This window comes from Notothenia rossii (genome assembly GCF_949606895.1).
Source record: "Notothenia rossii genome assembly, chromosome: 5".
NCBI lineage: Eukaryota > Metazoa > Chordata > Actinopteri > Perciformes > Nototheniidae > Notothenia > Notothenia rossii.
The window spans coordinates 42,360,089-42,385,011 of NC_136903.1; the positions used below are offsets into that span (position 1 = coordinate 42,360,089).

General features: G+C 40.2%; 4 protein-coding genes and 2 long non-coding RNA genes across 7 annotated transcripts in view; 3 read left to right on the forward strand and 3 right to left on the reverse strand.

Annotated features, from left to right (window-relative positions):
- LOC307039612 (polypeptide N-acetylgalactosaminyltransferase 18-like) overlaps positions 1-24,923 on the forward strand; it is a 448,297-nt gene that overhangs the window by 101,380 nt on the left and 321,994 nt on the right. The window lies entirely within an intron of this gene.
- On the reverse strand, positions 108-2,168 carry LOC307039613 (E3 SUMO-protein ligase ZBED1-like). Its single transcript, XM_079681848.1, has 3 exons — positions 1,133-2,168; positions 911-995; positions 108-762 (listed from the first exon to the last, which is right to left on the reverse strand). The coding sequence occupies exons 1-3, from the start codon at positions 2,012-2,014 to the stop codon at positions 398-400; spliced, it is 1,332 nt and encodes a 443-aa protein (XP_079537974.1). The 5' UTR covers positions 2,015-2,168; the 3' UTR covers positions 108-397.
- LOC307039620 lies at positions 2,219-9,355 on the forward strand. Of its 2 annotated transcripts, XR_013808285.1 has the most exons (7): positions 2,602-3,002; positions 3,588-4,258; positions 4,378-4,423; positions 4,816-4,907; positions 5,014-5,124; positions 5,273-5,924; positions 8,159-9,355. It is a non-coding gene; the product is annotated as an uncharacterized lncRNA (long non-coding RNA). The 2 variants fall into 2 exon arrangements; XR_013808284.1 differs by lacking the exon at positions 8,159-9,355 and having other exon boundaries at positions 2,219-3,002; positions 5,273-6,031.
- LOC307039623 lies at positions 8,496-9,936 on the reverse strand. The gene is made up of 2 exons (XR_013808287.1): positions 9,433-9,936; positions 8,496-9,125 (listed from the first exon to the last, which is right to left on the reverse strand). It is a non-coding gene; the product is annotated as an uncharacterized lncRNA (long non-coding RNA).
- On the forward strand, positions 12,270-17,962 carry LOC307041167 (uncharacterized protein). The gene is made up of 16 exons (XM_079684490.1): positions 12,270-12,616; positions 12,799-13,000; positions 13,204-13,277; positions 13,546-13,825; positions 13,906-13,956; positions 14,046-14,099; positions 14,206-14,279; positions 14,391-14,462; positions 14,720-14,925; positions 15,109-15,205; positions 15,292-15,451; positions 15,613-15,716; positions 15,875-16,019; positions 16,919-16,961; positions 17,451-17,518; positions 17,825-17,962. Exons 4-16 carry the CDS (start codon positions 13,649-13,651, stop codon positions 17,867-17,869), a joined length of 1,296 nt encoding a protein of 431 aa, XP_079540616.1. The 5' UTR covers positions 12,270-12,616; positions 12,799-13,000; positions 13,204-13,277; positions 13,546-13,648; the 3' UTR covers positions 17,870-17,962.
- LOC307039614 (uncharacterized protein) lies at positions 17,024-23,067 on the reverse strand. Its single transcript, XM_079681849.1, has 8 exons — positions 22,386-23,067; positions 21,152-21,812; positions 20,987-21,032; positions 20,503-20,594; positions 20,286-20,396; positions 19,961-20,137; positions 18,617-18,791; positions 17,024-17,318 (listed from the first exon to the last, which is right to left on the reverse strand). The coding sequence occupies exons 2-7, from the start codon at positions 21,526-21,528 to the stop codon at positions 18,701-18,703; spliced, it is 894 nt and encodes a 297-aa protein (XP_079537975.1). The 5' UTR covers positions 21,529-21,812; positions 22,386-23,067; the 3' UTR covers positions 17,024-17,318; positions 18,617-18,700.

Consider the following 24,923-nt stretch of genomic DNA (forward strand, 5'->3'; position numbering starts at 1 on the left):
CGATTCACCCCTGTTGCGATACAGTTAGATACGATTTGATTCAACATTATGCGATACGGGGTGATACGATGCGATTCAACACGGTGCAAAATAATGATGCAATTCAATATGGTACGAAAGAGGATTTTGTTTTATTCCTTATTGACCAGCATTAACAATGTGGAAAAAACAATTAGCATTATAGCAATGGCCATACAACTGCCAGACTGATGCACATAACACTCATTCAGTAGGCTAACTCACCAGTGAGCAGAAAGCAGCGGTCTCTATTGTGAACGTATAAAGAATACAAATAACCTTTCAAAAATAGGTCTTAATAACATTTCAACTATTATTGGCAGTCACAGGCTGCTGTAAAAATAAAAACCACTCGCACTGACATAACACCTCACTGAGCTTAACTCATATGTCTGGCTTGCAGGTTTTTGTTAAGGAATATAAGTTGATCAACATGATCAGGATGAAGCAAGCTGCGCTTTGCTGTCACTATGTCACCGGCTGTACTAAACACTCGTTCAGAGGGTACACTTGTTGCAGGGATGGACAGGTAGCTCTTTGCCAATGTTGAGAGAAGTGGAAGATCCACTTGTTTTTTCCACCACTGCAACACATCACCACTCAAACCTAAAGCATCCCTCTCCCTGTACTTTAAGATTTCCTCCTTAGCTCTCTCCTTTGTGGTCTTCTTTACTGGTGATCTTGCAGGGAGGAAATCACCGAACATCTGGTCCAAGGCAGTCTTCTTCATGGGAGGGACATCCTCTAGGGAGTGGAAAAGAAGAGAAGAGAGGATTTTTAGATTTCGATTACAAAAATGATGACATACAATACTATACAATACTATAGTATACACCCATTTTCAAATCAATACACTTTTATAACTTTTGGCACAGTTCCAATCAAAACAAACCTGTCTCTTCTTCCTCTCTGTGGGGGCTCCTGTCACCTTCTGTTTCAGCTGCCTGGTCCTCATTAAGTGTATCACCATCCCCTGCCTGACAATAATCAGCACAGATGAGCTATTAGATTTCCTTAAACTAAACAAATAAGCATCAGTTAAGTAAGCCACAGGTAAATAACAGTGAAAGTGAGACAGACACTAGCTACAATATATTGAGTAGTATATTCTTACCTGTCCATTCATCTTCACCACCTCTGCTGTTACCTTCCTGAATATCATGTCCTTAGTTTCATTGTCATCCAGAAAATCCAGGTCTTTGAAGCGGGGATCCAGTGCTGAGGCGTAGTGGAGGAGTTCTTGGAGATATGTGTAGCGACCATCAAAGTCCAGTCTGAATCGCTCCTTCATCTGGGAAATGACCAAAGGATCGCTCTCATCTGGCTGGAAGTGCCTCTGCAGTTTGGTCTGGATTGGGGAGATCATTGAGATGGTGGGGTTTTTTTCCTCACTGAGGAGTGTAGTTGCTACTTTCAGGGGGGACATCAATTTGATGACCTCTGGGATTAATGTCATGTCATCCTCTTTCAGGCTGGCCATGGCTTCTCCCCTCCTTATCTTCTTTGACAGCAGGGTGTTCAACACAGCAGGCCGCTGTTCCCAAAAACGCTCCAACATGTCCAGGGAACTGTTCCACCTTGTGGAAACATCATGCACTAGGTTGTGGTGAGGCAGGTGTAACTGGATCTGCATTTCACGGAGAGCTTCAGTTGCTTTTGGGCTTTTGTGGAAATAAGTCACCACCTTCCTCATTTTCACCAGAAGCTCTGACACCCTGTCCACCTTCAGGGCTTTTTGGGAGGCCAGGTTTAGTGTGTGCGCGATGCATCGCACATCTGGCTCCATCTGTGCACCAACTCCAGCCAGTATCATGTTTCTAGCATTATCTGTGACCAACGCTGGATTCTTGTCTTCAATTTTCCACTCGCGGCAAACTTCTTGCAGTAACATTGCTAGATTATTTCCTGTGTGGGCTTCATTGAACACTCTGGTCTGCAGAACATGGTTTTGCAATACCCACTCGTCATCAATATAGTGTGCTGTGACCGTGACCATCAACTGTAATTGCAACTCTTTGGGCCTTACTCAGCGAGTCAACTAACTCTCTTCTCACTTTGTCATAAAGAGCAGGGATTTGTTTCTCGGTAAAGAACCTCCTATTTGGTACATGGTACCTGGGCTCCAAAATGTGGAGGAGGTGTAGGAAGCCCTCATTCTCCGTGACACTGTACGGCTGGATATCTTTACAGATAAACAAGGCGATGGCGTCAGTTATTGCCTTGGAGCGGGTAGAACTGTTAGCCAGCGGAGCATGAAAAAAAGTTGTGATATGCTGCTGCTCATCAGTCTTGCTGCCGCCAGGGATAGCCGGGTTAGCTTTAGCTGAATCCAAGGAAGATAGGGAGACAGCCGCGGACGTAATATTCACCCCATGTCGCCTCTTTAGGTGCGTCGCTAAATTCGTGGTAGGCCTACTGCTAGTGTATTTTATAGCGGCACGGCATTGTTTGCAAATTGCTTGTGATTTATCAAGTTGTCCGTCGTTTTTGAAGAATCCGAAGTGTTGCCAAACGTTTGATTTATATGTATTTTTCGGTGCGCTGTGTATCTCTTTCTCCTCGACTTCCATGTATGGCGGCAAATCTCTGTCATAAATCGCGAGGGCATATGAGATCCACGCGAGCACAAGTCAAGCAGCCGCGGACATATATTATTTTCGCGAGCACTAAAACGGCACTCGCGCGAGAGCACTATTGAAGCCTGCAGGGGAGAAACATGCCTTGAGCATGTGCAGCATCTACATGAGCTCTCCTTGTTCTCCTGCGCTCTCGCGAGCAATTCCTGCTCTTCTGCTCGTGAAACTCTGGCCTGCTCTCGCGCGCGGAGAAATGTTAGGAAGTGGGCGTACCGTGTCCCAGTAACGCCAAATCTAATTGATTGCACCCCTCCTCTTTTATGATTGGCCGTTGTCTGGATTTAAACCTAAACCAGGAAGTCCCTCCAACCTCCAACGTGATGAAATATGGCTGTGGAAACGTCTCACGTAAGTTACTTTACTTTACTAATGATTATTTTTAATAAAAGGCATGCTTCTGTATTCTGTGGTTATTCCACAAGAGCCGTCCTTACTTATAAATGGATTGAGTTTTTTAGATAATAGCCTACATTTTTATACATATTTTTCAAAAGTATTCAAACAATTCTATTATAAAGATAAGAACCAATTAACTTTTCGGTCTTGACATATGATAATATAAAATGTAGCTTTCAAAAACAGAATTTGGAATTAATAATTTTGATTACTTTAGCAAAATATTTTATTCACAAATGTCGCTTTTTCAAAATGTCCCCAGTTTTTATTGCCTTTCTCAAATAAATAATACTATACAAAAAAGTATAAAATGATGCAAATGTAAAAAAGCCCAAGAATTTTGCAAGTTTCTTGGCACTTTCATTTCTGAATGAACTCTTTTTTTTCTGTTCAAATGCCCTCAGCTTATTTTTTGGAATGTTTATGATGATGTTTATGTGCCTTATTCTGTATTTGACATAATTGTTTCAATAAAGATTTACCACATTTCTTAAAAATATAATTAAATACTATTTAATACTTTATTTTTCTTCACAGCATATTCTGAAACGGCAGATCCTGGAGAGACTCCTGTCGAAGTTTGAGCTTGCACTCATTCGAGCACCACTTGACCTGGATTTGCTGGAGTTTGCATGTCGCCAGGAGCTGTACCTCCTGCAAGCACTTTCGAGACATGTTGACATACCGCAAGGAATAATCCAAGCTCTTCAAGAGCTGTTTGGACTACTTAGGCAATATTTAGATTCAGAAGCCTCAAATACAGCAGTGGGATCAGTTATTGGTCGAAGAGGACCTCCTAAGTTTGAAATTGAGAGGCAGCAGTTGGTTGAGATGTTGGGGACAAACCTATCGGTGCCTTGCATTGCTAAGCTGCTAGGTGTTTCTTCCAGCACAGTCTTTAGAAGGATGAGAGAGTTTGGCTTATCTGTTTCAGAAATGTATAGCTCCATCAGTGATGAGGAGTTGGATAACGTGGTCATATCCATCAAGAATGACATGCCCACTGCTGGATACCGAATGGTCAAAGGACGGTTGTTATCCATTGGTCGACGTGTACAATGGACAAGAAGGGTTGCCTCAATGCATCGAGTGGATCCCATAGGCATCCTCTCCAGACTGGCTAGTCTGGGCTGTGTTGTGAGGAGAACATATTCAGTGTGAGGGCCTCTGTCGCTTGTGCACGTGGATACCAACCACAAATTGATACGGTAGTGGTATTTATATTTCGCTAAGTAATTAAGAAATAATCTCTTTGTAATGTCCCAGTTTTGGAGAATCAGTGTTTCAATTCCAGAGTGCTATAACAGTTTGTTCTTTGGTTTTCCAGTTATAACATTGTCTTATTTGGTGGAGTGGACGGGTATTCGAGAAAGGTAAGACTGCATTTCACTTCAGTAGACACACATTAAACAAACATGTATTTTTTGTACGAGTTTACGACTAGCTACTTAAAACCACAAAAGAGGTCCCAACGCTGTGTCCTGGCTTTGCTTAAGGAATTTGGTCCAAATGGAGAAAGTGTATGGACTAAAAAGGAAGCAGCAAAGTCAAAGTAGATATAAAGGAGATTTTGTGCATTGCCTATTTTTGCTGCACAAGTATTATGAGTCAGTATACTGTATGTCAGTATTGTTTGCTTATTTCTATTGCAACAGGAATTCTTTAATCTCTGCCTTTTTCTCCCTACAATACACAGTTTAACAGAATGCTTCGTAGTTATTGTGTGTAATTGCCCTATTCTTAAATATTCTCTGCTTTTCTGCAGGTAATGTACTTGGGTGCTTCGACCAACAACCTTGCGTCAACAGCCTATGGCTTCTTCTTAGAGGCAACACAAAGACATGGAGTGCCTTTAAGGTGAATTCACAGAAAAAAGCACTCTTTGGAGAAATAGATCAATACTGTGACACTTTTGGATGAGTATTTTCTTTGACAGTCCTTTGGTGAACTGTGTACATTTCAGGGTCAGAGGAGACCAAGGAGTAGAAAACGTACAGATCGCGAGATTCATGTTTTCGGTTCGCGGCACCGACCGTGGAAGCTTCATCTCTGGTAAAAGTCTTCATAACCAGAGGTAAATTGCAGCATCTTTAGTAACTCAATTAGTGAGGTGAACTTATCTGATGTGTAGACCAAGCACCTTGCACTTAACCCATGCTAGGCCAGCATGAAAATAGATCACTTGAACTGGTTTTCCCTAAACCATTTATTTTCATCCATAGGATTGAGCGTCTTTGGCGTGATGTACGAGTCATTGTCATCAACAAGTACTCTGCGATACTGCTTTCCCTCGAAGAGGATGGTCTGCTCGACATCTCATCAACAGACGACCTCTTCTGTGTGCACTACATCATTCTTCCCCGACTTCAGATGGACTTGGGGATTTTTACAGAAGGCTGGAACCATCATCCACTCAGCACTGAACGGAACCAATGTCCAGAGCAGTTATTAGACCCTCCAGAAAAACACGATTCTGCGATCGCAGAATTTACCGCATAATCAGCAAAATGGCGCAGATTTTTAAAAGGCCGCATAATCCCCGCATTTTTCCACACAAAGTTGAGAAGAAAAAAAAGTTAACTCGTCTTGACGTGACGTCATCAGCTCGCGCATCACAGAATGTAAACAACACTGTATAGAGCTCATTTACCAATGAACATTTCTACTAAAGACCGGGCAAAAAGTGGGGGGAAACTATTCTGCACCCCGTGCAACTGTGTGTTGGAGCATAAGAGAAAATCGACAGTGACGACCCACTTTGATTCATTCAAACATTCGAAAATGCTTTCTGCTGCTGCGGACAAGAAAGCCATTCAACTCACATTCACCGAGGGATCAACCTCCAAAACCCTTTCGAGGGCTACAAGAAACGAAGTGAGTAGCCTACAAGATTGAAGCTGGTCAGATAATGAACGAGTAAATGAAAACAGAATGAGGCGGAGAAGTGTGTGTGTGTGTGTGTGTGTGGGGGGGGGGGGGGGGGGTGAGATTAAAATAGCCCAATTGCTTTTACAATAAATAAACATTGAATGTGTTTAATTGAATAGTAAAGGGGCTTAACATTGTTATTCTTTTCCCCCGCATATTTAGCATATTGCGCAACTTCCCGCAATTTCACCGCATAAAATCACATAAAAACCCCGCATGTTTAATCGCATAATCAAGGATTTTAGCCCGCATAATCAAGGAATTTAGCCCACATAATCAAGGATTTTTGCCCGCGTTTTTCTGTAGGGTCTAAGTCAGGGTTGCCCACACTTTTTTGGCTGGTGAGCTACTTTTGAAATGACCAGCTAACCGAGGTCTACCAACCAAAAATAAAATCCCAAATTGCAAGGGTTGCTGAATAACACGTTTTATTTTTACATGGGATAACTACAATAGGGCTGCAACAAACGACTAATTTGATTATCGATTAATCTATAGATTAATGAAACGATCAATCGACTATTCGGACTACTGCTGTGTGCTTTGCACAATTTCTCAAACGCTCTTATTTAGCCATCAACTTTTAGATTTAGTTTGAGGTTGTTTTAGGCATGTGGAAACTAACAATGAAGACAATAAAGATGAATACCTGATTCAAAAATACATATATTATTAAATTAACTGAACAAATTGTGAACAAAATTAACATTGCTTTTTATTTGAATTAAATAAATAATATTTCACATCAAAAGAAACAACAATGTTTTAACAAATCTTATTAATGTGATGACAGAACTTTAAACAGAATAGCTGAAACTTTAACAAAATAAATAACTCAGTTACCTCTAATCATTAACCCATGTTTGTATAATGTAGTTAACTCCGTGTGTTGCTGCTAGCATACATAACACCTGACGTGGAAACGTTACTCGTGGATGGGGCTACAGAGCTACGAGAAAGACAGTCGAACCCGGGCATTCCTCCGTCTGAATGTGGTGCACTTTTGCTAAATGTTTAGACAAATTGCTCGTGTTACCGCCCTTACATGCTAAACACTTTTGGTGACGAGCATTGTCCACCTCAAGACGGGTAACATGTAACCACACCTTGGAGCGCTTCTCTCCACCATCTCCTCCGTGTGTTGCTGCATGTAGCAGCTGCGTGTGTGTAAACTGCCCCGCCCCCTTGCAAACAGACGGGGGAGAGAGAGATCTCTTCTGGATTGGAAAGATAGAAAATACACGACCATAGACGCATTTGTTTGTCTTTTTGCATGTTAGAAACGAGTTGGCGACACTAAGACAAAGAGATAATGTTTGTGTAGCAATAATACATGACCTTTCTCTTTCTCAACTCGCTACTCGGAGGGAAGTCGCTGTCATATGCCTTGTGAACACTCCGATAATGCCTCTCCACGTTACCTTTCTTTGGCAGAGCGACGCTTGCTTTACAAATAAGGCAAATAACCTTTGAATGTGACATCACAAAAAAAGATTCTCCCTCCCATTCTGTGTGGAAGTGGTATGTCTTTAGCTTTTTGCTCGTTCCTGCACTCATTTTGTTGTTTGTCTCTCCCGGCACTTGACTGATTTTGTATCGCTTTGCATTCTGGGTTAACAGACTGGAAAGCAATAGGTCGCTTTTTCTGTCAATCAAGTAAACTCCTGAATTAAGTGGCAGGGAGGCCAAGGGAGGAGGAATCAAAAGCTGTTTTGTCTATTTTAACGGAGCTGGATTTTTTTATTTTTATGAATGACTCGCGATCTACCAGCATTGCCCCCGCGGTCGACCGCGGTCGACGTACTGGGCACCTCTGGTCTAAGTTATGGCAACTTGGACTGATGCAGACAAACATTGATCAGCCGGAGAGCCCAGAGGTATTGATCTCGTTTCAGTATTACATTACATGTCACTTGTTAGACGCTTTTATCCAAAGCGACTTACATACTCAGTACTGTGGGCAATCCCACAATAGTAATTACTTACCATTTACTTTGTGTAATATACATTGTCAAAAGATTACTTTCTTTCCCTACTCTTGGCATGACCATTTTCTGGGCACAGTTTGTGTTATTTTAACTGCAAAAATAACACAAACTATTACTTGATGTCATTGTTCCACATTGTTTATAAGACATTTATTTCACCAAAGTGTTCAAAACCTCTGTTATTGTTATTAGGAGCCAGATGTTGACTGGGAAATTGCTGCTGACCACGATGGAGAAGAAGAGGATGCAGGGATTGTCGTCCCCGAATTCGACTGCCCTTTGAGTCCAGAAGACACAACTGAACTTCAATCAGTATTTCAGCAAATTGACCCAAACACTCCGGTCAAGGAACTGTACTTACTCTGCCGTGAGTATGTAGCTGAAAGATGTGGCTCTTAAGAAATACAGCTCCCTTAAATGACACAGATGAGGTCAAAGTAAAATTCCTGTGTTCAAAGTGTTACTTAAGTACCAAGAGTAAAATAAGTCATGATGCCGATTTCAGGATAGAGTAAAGTTACTTGGCACAACTGGTGACTGGGTTTTTATTCCATTAAATTGAAACAATTGACACAAAATACAGCTCAAAACTATAATGGTTCCCCAACTTCACCATTTGTTTCCAAAACATTTTGACTAGAACAGTATGTCACTTGAAAGTTTGACTGTATTCTCATCTTGAACAAATGAAAACCTTGTCAAATAAAGTCCAATAAAGACTGTCTAACCCTAACCAGAAAACATTGATTCTATGACTCTTATGAGCGGCTAAACTCCCTGCTACTCATAACAGCCTGTGATATGATGCTCAGGAACTCTGGATATGAGCCGAGGTGCCTTGTCGGAAAGGTAATGGAGTTGGAGCATGCATTCACTACGGGAAAGCATACCGTGTGTGTACCATAGCGCATGCTGCAATCATGGTCGAACTCAATTAAGATTTTAAACATCTCTCTCTCTGTTGAGGTGATGGGGACGTGTGCCTGCCCCGTAAGCCATTGAAGGAAGCAACCAACAGTGATCTTGGGTTTTTCCTTCATCTCCTCTTCATCTTTTGCCGCTTCACCTGTAGACTCTGTCTCTCTTGAGTCTCTTTCATCACTCTCTGTTATCTTCACAGGGGTCCCCCTCTCTTCAACCACAAAGCTCTTTTCTTCCTCTAAAAACAAGTTGAAAATGAATACAAAGAAATGCATATATTCACCTAAGCAATGTCAATAAATATGGCTATTGTTTTTAAATAGTTTTTTTTATGTGGATATTTTGAAGAAGAAAACCTCATTAGCCAGTTCTGCTTTAGTTATCATTGTTTCATCGCAACCATCATGATGCAAAGTTGTGTTTAAACTGAGACATGTAAACATGAATAAAAAGGGTATGCAAAGCTGTCATTGAGTTGCCTGTCGTAATCGGGGGTAAAATTCAAGAACAAATACGTTTATAAAATGTCAGGGCAGTAGTATCACCTTCTTCTTCAATGTGTTAGATGAAGTCTTGTAAAAAGTTAACAATCTTCGATTCCCTCTGGCGTCGCAGCGAGCCCAGCTCGCTGAAGACTGGAGATATGGCTCCCATCAGGAATTCAGCATCCGGCTTGGAGAGAGGAAAAAACAAAATGATGTATGCTCAAAGTTGGATGAGCTTAACCCTTTAATTTCCAGACCAAGAAAAAAAACTATGGAAAAATTATTTGTTTGCATTTTTTTATCAAATGGGACACACATAGCACATTTAAAAAAAAAAGGTATCAATATTGATATTGATATAAAAAGTAATGTTAAGTGTTTTTCATAATAAAAAAAAAACGTGCTCATCTTACTGTAGATGCTGAATTGGCCTAACAGGAAACCACTGGCCTAACAGCAAATGTCTATATCCTGTGTTGGCCTGACTTGCTCATCTGTGTGCAACTTTGGGCTGTATGCCATGCATGAAAGCTGCTATATAAATTATTATCACTCTTTCACTCTGAGACTCATAAGGCAGTAGTAATAATGTAATATAAGATGTAGTAATATTACCATGAATCTATCTATTTACCATATTGTATTGGAAAACATCTCTGAAACTCTGAAAAAGTTATATTGCTAGTTTAGTTTGTTAAAACTTTTTTTGTGCATCAAGTTATCTAATTATGTTCAGTCAGTGCTCTGACATTAAAATATGTCAAAAATGATATGGTTACCTTACAAAAGTTGACCAAAAAGAGTGATTTCTTCAGCAGTGATTTTTTAGCATGCCAACTTTCTCAGTGGAAAGCTGAATGGCTTTCTGTTCTAACCACAGTGACATCTAGAGGTTGTTTTGGGCATAACATGTCAACCAAATGGTAGAGATGGCTGAATCAGGTAGAGTTAAACTTTTAAAACATTTTTTCAACAGGATATCAAGACACAAAATGTGCTCTACCAAATGGTGGCGCTGGCTGTTAAAGGGTTAAGGTTTGAGGCTTCAATATTGCTCTCGCGCGAGTGCCGTTTAAGTGCTCGCGAAAATAATATATGTCCGCGGCTGCTTGACTTGTGCTCGCGTGGATCTCACATGCCCTCGCGATTTACGACAGAGATTTGCCGCCATAAGTGTAGACTAGACGTGCTTACGGAGAGCACCGGAACGCCGCTCCAGCTCTTCAAATATTGCAGTACCCATAAGGAGCCGTACACATGCTGCAGTGTTTGGTGGCTGTGTCTTTAGTTGTAAGCACAGTGGCGATTTGTTGTTATTTGCTTCTGGTTAGCTAGCTATGCTAACGAATTTAAAGAGCTTTTCTACAACCAGGTGGAAGAGAGCTCTCTCCTGAGAGGCTCAAATAACCTCAGCTCAGTGAGGTTAAGGCACACCTTGATATGATCATTATAATTATTAATTAGACATTAGAGACTAAATGAAAAACAGGTATAAAATACTATATGACAGTAACAAAAAAGTTGTTAAAAATAAGTGATTTGTAAAATATCCAAAAAGAAAAATCTGCTTACAGTTCTGTTTCAAATGGGTGTTGAGAGATGTATCCATAGATCTCCTCATGTTGCTCTGAAAGTGCACCAGATTGATGCTTTTAACTTCAATATTTAAAAAAAAAATCTTCCCGGGGGAGCATGCCCCCAGACCCCCCTAGAGGAGGTTAGGTCCCCCCCACTTAAATCATGTTCACATGGATAGGATACTAAATACATTTGCACACATCTTGTGTCCATATCTTTCTGTTTTGGTGGTCATGCCACACCGTGCACATGCATGCATGCATGCGCGAGTCATGGTAAGATATCTGGATTAAGAGGTTGCTTTTTCTTTGCACAGCATGAAAGAAAGGCCAAATTAATTGGCTGTGATTTTATTTTTTTTAAGCAGAGGTTGAGTTCAATAATTTGTACGGCCCTCGGAGGATGTTGTAAAAATTGAAAGGAAAAAGGTTCCCCACCCCTGCTGTAAATAATAATAAAAACCCTTGATTTATAACTTAACATATATGTCTCTATTGATCTGAGTATATTATAAAGAACAGTTAATTGAAGCATTATAGCAGAGGCCTTTGTCAGATGGTATATTACGCTGTTTTTTTCCTGCTTCGAATAGTTCTCTCTTTTTTCACCATACCTGTGTTTGCATCACTGATATTGACATTGCATTATTTACAAGCCACGGTATAAGAAGAAAGTGACACAGCTGTCTGCCCGCAATAATAAAAGTTAGCTAAAGTTAACTGTTAGCAGATCTGGATAAACAAGACGACATGTCTTTGCACTGTGATTGTGACAATCAATTTGACTATTTCTTGTTTGTGTCTGTTTTAGATAGATAGATAGATAGATAGATACTTTATTTGTCATTGTAAAAAGTACAGCGAAATTACATCGACTCAAAGTGCCAGTGCGCAACAACAAGACAATAATTTAAAAACAGCAAGACAGAATAGACAGTATCGGAAGACATGATCCATTTACACTTGAAGCGTTATTTGTCTAAAGTATTCATTTATGTGCATTGTCCCGATTGAAATAAATGATAAAATGAAAAATGCTATCTATTTTAACAGTTACAAAATGCTGCCAGGCGTGTCGTTGAGTTGCTGAGAAGTGCCTTGGCTTAACCAACTTCTCAAAATCGTAAGTGAAACTAGGGGGAGATCACTTGTCTTCACAGATTCATCTAATGGTCAGTCGTTTACAAAAAATTACAGCTGCAGTCTTGGCCGGCGGAAGCACGCCGAGGTGTTTCAGTGACAGTTTTACCAACCTATATTAAAACCAGAGTGAAAAACTGAATTTCCCCATGGGGGATAATTAAAGGTTCATCTTCTTCTTGTTCTTCTTCTATTTATTTTTCAGAGCTTGTGACTATCTGGGTAATGTTTAATTAATGAAGCCTTTATATATTCTAACTACTTTATGTATTTAGTACTCAGTTTATTTAGATTCTAGGGAATCATAGACATCTTTAAATTGTGTTCACAGATGAAGTACAGGTTCAGGGAGAGCAGGTGGAGGTGGGCAACAGACAGCCTACTATACAGGGACAGCAGCAGTCTGCTCTTGGCAACAGGCAGCAGGCTGGGACAAGGCAGCGTCAGGCAGTCCAGGGGCAGAAGCAACAAAGGACCCCTGGCTTTCCTTCTACAGCAGGAAATACAGTGGACCAAAATATGGCCAGGTTTGGATCCGTTAGGAAATAAAGATAATTCTGAACTGAATTGCCATTGTAATAACTCGGCAATTGACTATAATTCAGGGTATTTTTTCATAGAAATTAACGCTCTTCAGATTGTTTAGAATGAATATATTGTATAACAGCTTCTTAAATGCGTCTCTTACACATTGTTTTCAACTCCTCAGGGCTTTCCCCGGCCTATTCAAATCGGGTAAAAGTTATACCCCATCTCCCAAAAGAAGGGCTGTTAGGTCAACCCCAATCCAGTTCTTTCTGCTCAATAAGAGCACAGAAAGAACACCAAAGTCATCGGATGAAATGGTCCTTCTCCAGGCTGGACTTGGTAGGAGGACTCTCAATATCCCCGAAAATGCTGACCACTCCCAGGTAAGATAGAACAAATAATAAGGGAAGGAGTCAAGATAATATAAGAAGCACTTTATTGATCCCAATTTGGGGAAATTTTTTATGTATTACTGTAGTTTCCCAATCCACTGAAGTACTACTGGTCACAAATCAGCTTCAACAGTGGTGACATGTGTGGAGGGTTATAGTTCTAACTGCACACTTGTTTTGCTCTTCCCACATAGATATCATATATACTTATGGAATCATATTCCAAAATGATACCATTGGAAGGGGCCTGGCCAACATAAAGCTGCTGGTAAGATACAATCTCCCTTAGTAAATTCAACTGTGGTCTAGTATTTCTGCAGTTAAATCCTATTTATACCCTCTATCTTCTCCTACAATAGCTGCTCTTATAATAGCTCATTAATGCCCTTGATGGTTAGCATATTTACCTACCCTCTTGTTTTTAGCAATCCATGAGAAAGCCTAACACTGCAAGTGTGCATCTTGTTAAAATCAACTGCCTCCCCTAGAACATTCTGTGCATTAAATAACATCAACTTGTTTGTATTCCCACATAGGAGGATCAGGTCAGTGGAAATTAAGTGTTTTGGCACCTGAGGCAGAGGGTTACACGGGGCCTACCTTGCCAAAGCTTTAGGTGGAAAAGGCTGTCTCTATATAATGCCCATCCAGGACACTTTGGACACCTCCCCCTTGCCCTACTCATCGAAGGAGTTCGAAAATATGCCAAAAGCCAGATGTGCCACGTGTCATCTAAGCATGCCTGTCCAGCTGTTGGCTTTACATGCACAAGAGTGTGAACCAAGCAGCTGTTCTGACCGCATGGATCTGGAACCGGTAATGTTATTCCACAAATAACTATGCAGGATCATTATCATCCTGAATCGACAGCTTTTTTAACTGGTTACAATTTTCAGGATCTGGACCCAGATTTAGATGAGTCTCCAGCTACAAGCAATCCTGGGAATGTAAGCTCACTAATATTGTAGGTGTTTGTTTCTAAACAATTTTCATTGTATGTGTCATTAATTGGCAGTCTTTCTACATTTTATTATAGGCTTCTCCAAGTGTGCTCCCGTGTAGGACCTCCTGTTCTAAAATCGATATTAAGGTAAAATCAGGGCATTATTTATCAATTACATTATTGCAGATGATGAAGGTTTCTGCGTCTCAGTAATTCACTTGAATATTTGCTCTGCTTTTCTGTATTTTTAAAGGTGGCCTGTCCATTGTGCTCAGAGTTATTTCCTGAGTATTTGGTTGAAATACATGCCAGCACTTGTAGAGAAAGGTTTTTTTTTCTCCTATTATGCACATTCTTTATATACTTTTTTCTTGCAGTGTTAGATATTGTAAACCATGATTAAGGTATGCCCCATTGAAATATTTTTTCCCTCATCAGTACATTGCAGTCGACACAAATTATCGATTTGGAAGAACATGCCAGTGAAGAACTGACAGGGCGAGAGAAAAGGTAATATGCTTAAAATGTACCTGTAATTGCTTATTTTAAACAAAAACGTCCTGCAGTTATTGTGTTCACTATTTGTGTTAATTGTACTGTTCATCAGTTGCCCTGCATTGTTATTGTTATGCCTTGAATATCATTTAAAAGACGCCACTTTACATCAGTCAGGGGTCGTCAGTTTACTCAATGATACAAAAGGGGTCTCTTAAAGGAAAACGTTTTGGATCCAGTTGTCTAATCAACTTCTAATTGTTTCCTTCAAGTCTTGCTGAAGCCATCGAAACACTTAGTGGACGAGTGGACACAACGACACTCTTTAATGTTAGTGTCACTAGGGAGGACATGTTTGAAAGGGGTTTAGGGCAGTGGAGACGTCAGAAGAGGTCTTCTCCCAAAAAAAACCTCCGAGTGTCTTTCATTGGAGAGTCTGGAATTGACCATGGGGCTCTCAGGAAAGAATTCTTAACAGGTATATGTTTAACTACTTATAATAAATGAAAATATTCCTCAGTGTGTGGCGGTTCTCTGGTTGCATGCAATTTCTGTGCTTGCACAGGTTAAGGGCTTTGCATGACGCGTGCTGTTCTTTAACATATACAGTGGTCAAATTGAGATTATCAATGTATTGATCCACTTTTCCTTTCAATTATAGAAATGATGGCAGGTGTTGAAAGGAAGTTTTTTCAGGGAGGGAGTACAGGGAAAACCCCCAAGTACTCAATTACCGACTACCACAAAGAGCATTTCAAGTATGTAGAATTGTGTTCTGCAATGTCTTTTCGATGTTTATTTCATTTATTAATGTCTATGCATTGATTAAACTTTGTTAATGCAGGACAGCTGGAGAGATTATGGCAGTCAGTATAGTACAAGGTGGTCCTCCACCTAACTTTTCAAAGTGGTGCTATGAATACATATCCACTGGGGAGATTGATAGAGATTCCATTTCCAAGGAAGATGTGACTGATCCAGAGGTCAGCCAGCTTATGGAAGAGGTCATATTTGTCTTCTCCTCAGATACTCCTTCATATAACATGACGTTTGTTTTAGTATGGTTGACACACACACCTCTTTGTAGTGTGAATATTTTCTAATTCTTAAAATAAGCTAAGGCTCCCATGAGCTACTGTGTGATACTGTTTTTCTAATTGCAAAGGTTGAGATAGCTGAACCTGAAGCTATGTACGACCTTCTGGATCGGATAACAGCATGCGGGTACAGTGGTCCTGCAACGTGGGAGAGGAAGGAAGACATAATAAAGTATGTACATATGCGAAGTGATTTAACCCATAACAACCCATGTTTAAAACCAATCAATTATTCCTTTACACTCATACTTCATATAGAGTGTGCAGTCACTCTTTCCCTTTGTTATGTATGATTTTATATTATTGCTGTTATCTGTTACTGAATTATAGGGCAATTATCTTGCACTCATCGGTCCGCACTCTACCAATGCTGCAGCAGATATGCTCAGGCATGAAGCTGTATGGCTTGTGTGAGATGATAGTACAACAACCACAGCATTTCAGGGATCTGTTCGTCGCTGGCCTTCATGAAAAGGTCAGTATTATGTCTCCAGCTGATTTTACCACTGAATTTCAAACCTTAACCCTTTAACAGCCAGCGCCACCATTTGGTAGAGCACATTTTGTGTCTTGATATCCTGTTGAAAAAATGTTTTAAAAGTTTAACTCTACCTGATTCAGCCATCTCTACCATTTGGTTGACATGTTATGCCCAAAACAACCTCTAGATGTCACTGTGGTTAGAACAGAAAGCCATTCAGCTTTCCACTGAGAAAGTTGGCATGCTAAAAAATCACTGCTGAAGAAATCACTCTTTTTGGTCAACTTTTGTAAGGTAACCATATCATTTGACATATTTTAATGTCAGAGCACTGACTGAACATAATTAGATAACTTGATGCACAAAAAAAGTTTTAACAAACTAAACTAGCAATATAACTTTTTCAGAGTTTCAGAGATGTTTTCCAATACAATATGGTAAATACATAGATTCATGGTAATATTACTACATCTTATATTACATTATTACTACATCTATACTGCCTTATGAGTCTCAGAGTGAAAGAGTGATAATAATTTATATAGCAGCTTTCATGCATGGCATACAGCCCAAAGTTGCACACAGATGAGCAAGTTAGGCCAACACAGGATATAGACATTTGCTGTTAGGCCAGTGGTTTCCTGTTAGGCCAATTCAGCATCTACAGTAAGATGAGCACGTTTTTTTTTAATTATGAAAAACACTTAACATTACTTTTTATATCAATATCAATATTGATACCTTTTTTTTTTTAAATGTGCTATGTGTGTCCCATTTGATAAAAAAATGCAAACAAATAATTTTTCCATAGTTTTTTTTCTTGGTCTGGCAATTAAAGGGTTAACCTCATCCAACTTTGAGCATACATCATTTTGTTTTTTCCTCTCTCCAAGCCGGATGCTGAATTCCTGATGGGAGCCATATCTCCAGTCTTCAGCTGTCAAGGGGAGAACACTGAGGCATGAACTCAATTGCACGACTCAAAACTCAGACTCAGATAGCGTTTCAAAATAAAGACTTTACTGGAATTTGCACAGTAATAAAACAAGGAAAACAAAACCACTCTTTCGAGGAAAACTATAATGCGATCTATAGCATAGGTCCGTGAAAGGTCCGTGAAAAGATCCGTGAGGTAAGCCGATACGTGGTCTTCGAGAGACAACGAACTGACAATTAACAGGAGGGAGCTAACACAATATATACACAGGTAAAGGGGACACAGTTGGAAACAATCAGGGCGGGGAAAATAATCAAGGACGCAGGAGACAGAAAAGGGGCGGGGAGCGTGGAGGCCTGAAATGAGAGGAAGAAATAATTAAGGGTATAGACATAAAGCACAAGACAAAGGGACATGACAACTCTAACATAAAGAATAAACTTTCACAATAAGTTTCTTGGACATGACATCAGCGAGCTGGGCTCGCTGCGACGCCAGAGGGAATCGAAGATTGTTAACTTTTTACAAGACTTCATCTAACACATTGAAGAAGAAGGTGATACTACTGCCCTGACATTTTATAAACGTATTTGTTCTTGAATTTTACCCCCGATTACGACAGGCAACTCAATGACAGCTTTGCATACCCTTTTTATTCATGTTTACATGTCTCAGTTTAAACACAACTTTGCATCATGATGGTTGCGATGAAACAATGATAACTAAAGCAGGACTGGCTAATGAGGTTTTCTTCTTCAAAATATCCACATAAAAAAACAATTTAAAAACAATAGCCATATTTATTGACATTGCTTCGGTGAATATATGCATTTCTTTGTATTCATTTTCAACTTGTTTTTAGAGGAAGAAAAGAGCTTTGTGGTTGAAGAGAGGGGGACCCCTGTGAAGATAACAGAGAGTGATGAAAGAGACTCAAGAGAGACAGAGTCTACAGGTGAAGCGGCAAAAGATGAAGAGGAGATGAAGGAAAAACCCAAGATCACTGTTGGTTGCTTCCTTCAATGGCTTACGGGGCAGGCACACGTCCCCATCACCTCAACAGAGAGAGAGATGTTTAAAATCTTAATTGAGTTCGACCATGATTGCAGCGTGCGCTATGGTACACACACGGTATGCTTTCCCGTAGTGAATGCATGCTCCAACTCCATTACCTTTCCGACAAGGCACCTCGGCTCATATCCAGAGTTCCTGAGCATCATATCACAGGCTGTTATGAGTAGCAGGGAGTTTAGCCGCTCATAAGAGTCATAGAATCAATGTTTTCTGGTTAGGGTTAGACAGTCTTTATTGGACTTTATTTGACAAGGTTTTCATTTGTTCAAGATGAGAATACAGTCAAACTTTCAAGTGACATACTGTTCTAGTCAAAATGTTTTGGAAACAAATGGTGAAGTTGGGGAACCATGATAGTTTTGAGCTGTATTTTGTGTCAATTGTTTCAATTTAATGGAATAAAAACCCAGTCACCAGTTGTGCCAAGTAACTTTACTCTATCCGGAAATCGGCATCATGACTTATTTTACTCTTGGTACTTAAGTAACACTTTGAACACAGGAATTTTACTTTGACCTCATCTGTGTCATTTAAGGGAGCTGTATTTCTTAAGAGCCACATCTTTCAGCTACATACTCACGGCAGAGTAAGTACAGTTCCTTGACCGGAGTGTTTGGGTCAATTTGCTGAAATACTGATTGAAGTTCAGTTGTGTCTTCTGGACTCAAAGGGCAGTCGAATTCGGGGACGACAATCCCTGCATCCTCTTCTTCTCCATCGTGGTCAGCAGCAATTTCCCAGTCAACATCTGGCTCCTAATAACAATAACAGAGGTTTTGAACACTTTGGTGAAATAAATGTCTTATAAACAATGTGGAACAATGACATCAAGTAATAGTTTGTGTTATTTTTGCAGTTAAAATAACACAAACTGTGCCCAGAAAATGGTCATGCCAAGAGTAGGGAAAGAAAGTAATCTTTTGACAATGTATATTACACAAAGTAAATGGTAAGTAATTACTATTGTGGGATTGCCCACAGTACTGAGTATGTAAGTCGCTTTGGATAAAAGCGTCTAACAAGTGACATGTAATGTAATACTGAAACGAGATCAATACCTCTGGGCTCTCCGGCTGATCAATGTTTGTCTGCATCAGTCCAAGTTGCCATAACTTAGACCCTACAGAAAAACGCGGGCAAAAATCCTTGATTATGTGGGCTAAATTCCTTGATTATGTGGGCTAAAATCCTTGATTATGCGATTAAACATGCGGGGTTTTTATGTGATTTTATGCGGTGAAATTGCGGGAAGTTGCGAAATATGCGAAATATGCGGGGGAAAAGAATAACAATGTTAAGCCCCTTTACTATTCAATTAAACACATTCAATGTTTATTTATTGTAAAAGCAATTGGGCTATTTTAATCTCACACACACACTTCTCCGCCTCATTCTGTTTTCATTTACTCGTTCATTATCTGACCAGCTTCAATCTTGTAGGCTACTCACTTCGTTTCTTGTAGCCCTCGAAAGGGTTTTGGAGGTTGATCCCTCGGTGAACGTGAGTTGAATGGCTTTCTTGTCCGCAGCAGCAGAAAGCATTTTCGAATGTTTGAATGAATCAAAGTGGGTCGTCACTGTCGATTTTCTCTTATGCTCCAACACACAGTTGCACGGGGTGCAGAATAGTTTCCCCCCACTTTTTGCCCGGTCTTTAGTAGAAATGTTCGTTTGTAAATGAGCTCTATACAGTGTTGTTTACATTCTGTGATGCGCGAGCTGATGACATCACGTCAAGACGAGTTAACTTTTTTTTCTTCTCAACTTTGTGTGGAAAAATGCGGGGATTATGCGGCCTTTTAAAAATCTGCGCCATTTTGCTGATTATGCGGTAAATTCTGCGATCGCAGAATCGTGTTTTTCTGGAGGGTCTAATAACTGCTCTGGACATTGGTTCCGTTCAGTGCTGAGTGGATGATGGTACCAGCCTTCTGTAAAAATCCCCAAGTCCATCTGAAGTCGGGGAAGAATGATATAGTGCACACAGAAGAGGTCGTCTGTTGATGAGATGTCGAGCAGACTATCCTCTTCGATGGAAAGCAGTATCGCAGAGTACTTGTTGATGACAATGACTCGTACATCACGCCAAAGACGCTCAATCCTATGGATGAAAATAAATGGTTTAGGGAAAACCAGTTCAAGTGATCTATTTTCATGCTGGCCTAGCATGGGTTAAGTGCAAGGTGCTTGGTCTACACATCAGATAAGTTCACCTCACTAATTGAGTTACTAAAGATGCTGCAATTTACCTCTGGTTATGAAGACTTTTACCAGAGATGAAGCTTCCACGGTCGGTGCCGCGAACCGAAAACATGAATCTCGCGATCTGTACGTTTTCTACTCCTTGGTCTCCTCTGACCCTGAAATGTACACAGTTCACCAAAGGACTGTCAAAGAAAATACTCATCCAAAAGTGTCACAGTATTGATCTATTTCTCCAAAGAGTGCTTTTTTCTGTGAATTCACCTTAAAGGCACTCCATGTCTTTGTGTTGCCTCTAAGAAGAAGCCATAGGCTGTTGACGCAAGGTTGTTGGTCGAAGCACCCAAGTACATTACCTGCAGAAAAGCAGAGAATATTTAAGAATAGGGCAATTACACACAATAACTACGAAGCATTCTGTTAAACTGTGTATTATAGGAAAAAAAAGGCAGAGATTAAAGAATTCCTGTTGCAATAGAAATAAGCAAACAATACTGACATACAGTATACTGACTCATAATACTTGTGCAGCAAAAATAGGCAATGCACAAAATCTCCTTTATATCTACTTTGACTTTGCTGCTTCCTTTTTAGTCCATACACTTTCTCCATTTGGACCAAATTCCTTAAGCAAAGCCAGGACACAGCGTTGGGACCTCTTTTGTGGTTTTAAGTAGCTAGTCGTAAACTCGTACAAAAAATACATGTTTGTTTAATGTGTGTCTACTGAAGTGAAATGCAGTCTTACCTTTCTCGAATACCCGTCCACTCCACCAAATAAGACAATGTTATAACTGGAAAACCAAAGAACAAACTGTTATAGCACTCTGGAATTGAAACACTGATTCTCCAAAACTGGGACATTACAAAGAGATTATTTCTTAATTACTTAGCGAAATATAAATACCACTACCGTATCAATTTGTGGTTGGTATCCATGTGCACAAGCGACAGAGGCCCTCGCACTGAATATTTTCTCCTCACAACACAGCCCAGACTAGCCAGTCTGGAGAGGATGCCTATGGGATCCACTCGATGCATTGAGGCAGCCATTCTTGTCCATTGTACACGTAGACCAATGGATAACAACCGTCCTTTGACCATTCGGTATCCAGCAGTGGGCATGTCATTCTTGATGGATATGACCACGTTATCCAACTCCTCATCACTGATGGAGCTATACATTTCTGAAACAGATAAGCCAAACTCTCTCATCCTTCTAAAGACTGTGCTGGAAGAAACACCTAGCAGCTTAGCAATGCAAGGCACCGATAGGTTTGTCCCCAACATCTCAACCAACTGCTGCCTCTCAATTTCAAACTTAGGAGGTCCTCTTCGACCAATAACTGATCCCACTGCTGTATTTGGGGCTTCTGAATCTAAATATTGCCTAAGTAGTCCAAACAGCTCTTGAAGAGCTTGGATTATTCCTTGCGGTATGTCAACATGTCTCAAAAGTGCTTGCAGGAGGTACAGCTCCTGGCGACCAGCAAATCCAGGTCAAGTGGTGCTCGAATGAGTGCAAGCTCAAACTTCGACAGGAGTCTCTCCAGGATCTGCCGTTTCAGAATATGCTGTGAAGAAAAATAAAGTATTAAATAGTATTTAATTATATTTTTAAGAAATGTGGTAAATCTTTATTGAAACAATTATGTCAAATACAGAATAAGGCACATAAACATCATCATAAACATTCCAAAAAATAAGCTGAGGGCATTTGAACAGAAAAAAAAGAGTTCATTCAGAAATGAAAGTGCCAAGAAACTTCTTGGGCTTTTTTACATTTGCATCATTTTATACTTTTTTTGTATAGTATTATTTATTTGAGAAAGGCAATAAAAACTGGGGACATTTTGAAAAAGCGACATTTTTGAATAAAATATTTTGCTAAAGTAATCAAAATTATTAATTCCAAATTCTGTTTTTGAAAGCTACATTTTATATTATCATATGTCAAGACCGAAAAGTTAATTGGTTCTTATCTTTATAATAGAATTGTTTGAATACTTTTGAAAAATATGTATAAAAATGTATTATCTAAAAAACTCAATCCATTTATAAGTAAGGACGGCTGTTGTGGAATAACCACAGAATACAGAAGCATGCCTTTTATTAAAAATAATCATTAGTAAAGTAAAGTAACTTACGTGAGACGTTTCCACAGCCATATTTCATCACGTTGGAGGTTGGAGGGACTTCCTGGTTTAGGTTTAAATCCAGACAACGGCCAATCATAAAAGAGGAGGGGTGTAACCAATTAGATTTGGCGTTACTGGGACACGGTACGCCCACTTGCTAACATTTCTCCGCGCGCGAGAGCAGGCCAGAGTTTCACGAGCAGAAGAGCAGGAATTGCTCGCGAGAGCGCAGGAGACAAAGGAGAGCTCATGTAGGTGCTGCACATGCTCAAGGCATGTTTCTCCCCTGCAGGCTTCAATATTGCTCTCGCGCGAGTGCCGTTTTAGTGCTCGCGAAAATAATATATGTCCGCGGCTGCTTGACTTGTTCTCGCGTGGATCTCATATGCCCTCGCGATTTATGACAGAGATTTGCCGCCATATCCATGCTTGTTGATAACTGTGACGCGTGCACTCGTTCACAGTAGTGGCGGATCAAAGATCGTCTCTGCAGAGTGCTGAGATGAGTGGATAATATTTTTAAATGAATCGGTTTTAACCGGTTTTTACCGATGCAAAGAGAAGCGACAATCGATGCATTGCGAGTTCAACCCAAACTGTAGCCGATGTGCACTCTTTCAACCGGTGCACTCGCATCTTGAACGTTTATGCCGGTGCACCGATGCGAATTGGTGAATCTTAACATCCCTACTGGGCAGTGGTTCCCAAAATAGCCATTTTGTTATGTGTGTGAAATTCATCATTTGAAAAAGGATTGATTCAAAAATAATATACTACAGTAGCCTACTTCTGGGTCTCTGTGTTTCATTCAAGCTCTGCCCTGTGTGTGTGTGTGTGTGTGTGTGGCACGAGCCATTTTGTGTGAGAGAGAGAGAGAGAGAGAGAGAGAGAGAGAGAGAGAGAGAGAGAGAGAGAGAGAGAGAGAGAGAGAGAGAGAGAGAGAGAGAGAGAGAGAGAGAGAGAGAGAGAGAGAGAGAGAGAGAGAGAGAGAACCGGAGATCGTTGTTGTTAGCATCTGGTGTTAGCTACGCTAACGGTTATAAGGAGCTTTTTCAACAACAATGTGGAGGGAGAACTTTCTCCTGTCAGACTAAGAGTCTCAGATAACCTCAGCCCAGGTGAAGTAAAGGACTCTGTCAGTGTTTAGACAGGGCTGCCAACACTCACGCATTGAGCGTGAGAGTCACGCAATTAACCCATATCTCACGCAGTCACGCCACACTTGCCTTTCCTCACGCTAAGTTTTCATCCAAAATAAATGTATATAAATATAAAAATAAAGTGAAGGAACAGCAAACCGAGCGGTCTAAGAAATGAGACGGTCTTCTGGCTTAGTTCAGTAAAGTTGGAACGATATTGGGAGATTCTGATTTCACGGATCAATAGCTCATGAACAAAACGTTATTCAGACACAAAGTACGTCTCCTAAGTACCGTGGTAAGGTTGACAACGAACTACAATCACATTTTGATCCAAAAAAAGCCAATACGCGCCGTCCTCCGAGCTGGACACGTTACATTGGTCTCTATCCGCAGCCGGAGAAGAAACGAGTGCTCAGGGACTGTCTGCAAAGTGCAAATCCGAACTCACCACACACATCAATAGTCTCCTGTGTGTCATACTACAGCAAGGAGTTTGGAAGAATATGCTTTTGAATAATTTTGGGGAATATTTATAATGTAAAATCTTCAATAAATATGGCATCATCTTAAATAACTTTACTATTATACATTATATTTCTACCAAACTCACTATTTGCATTGATGTTGTTAGCATCTGGTTAGCTAGCTGTGCTAACGGATATTAGAAGCTGTTTCTAAAACAAGGAGAGGGAGAGCTCTGTCCTGTCAGACTGAGAGAGATAACTACAGCTCAGTGAGGTAAGGGACTCTGTTTAGATAGTTAACTTTAGTCTAGTTATCTCAGTGGGTCTCAAACATTTTGGTCACCATTTATGACAATAAATGAAAAACAGTTAGGAAATACTATGACAGTAAAACAAGAATACAGTTTAAAAGGTGAGTGATTTGTAAAATATTCATAAAGAAAAAGAAAATCTGTTCACAGTTCTGTTTCATATGGGTGTTGAGAGATGTATCCATAAATTATTTGTGCTCTCAAAGTGCACCAGGTTGAAGCTTTTAACTTCAATATTTAAAAAAAATCTTCCCGGGGGAGGATGCCCCCGGACGCCCCTAGAGGAGGTGAGGACCCTCCCCACTTATAAAATAGCACTTTACCTCTGCTTACACCTTTATGCCATTTTATATGCTGTGAGCTGATTATCGAGCCTTAATTGTAAGAGTCGCGGGTACACACTGTGTATGTGCGTATTCCACTGTAGCGCCTGGTACATTAATGGGAAACCCTAGTTTGTACATGTTCAATACATTTGTAACACTGTACACATGAACGTTTCTTTTTTCGGGTCACCAAAAAAAAAATCTCACTCCAAGCTGAACTCAAATGTTGGCAGCCCTGGTTTAGATAGTTAACTTTAGTCTAAGTTATCTCAGTGGGTCTCAAAACGGTTTGGTCACGGTTAAT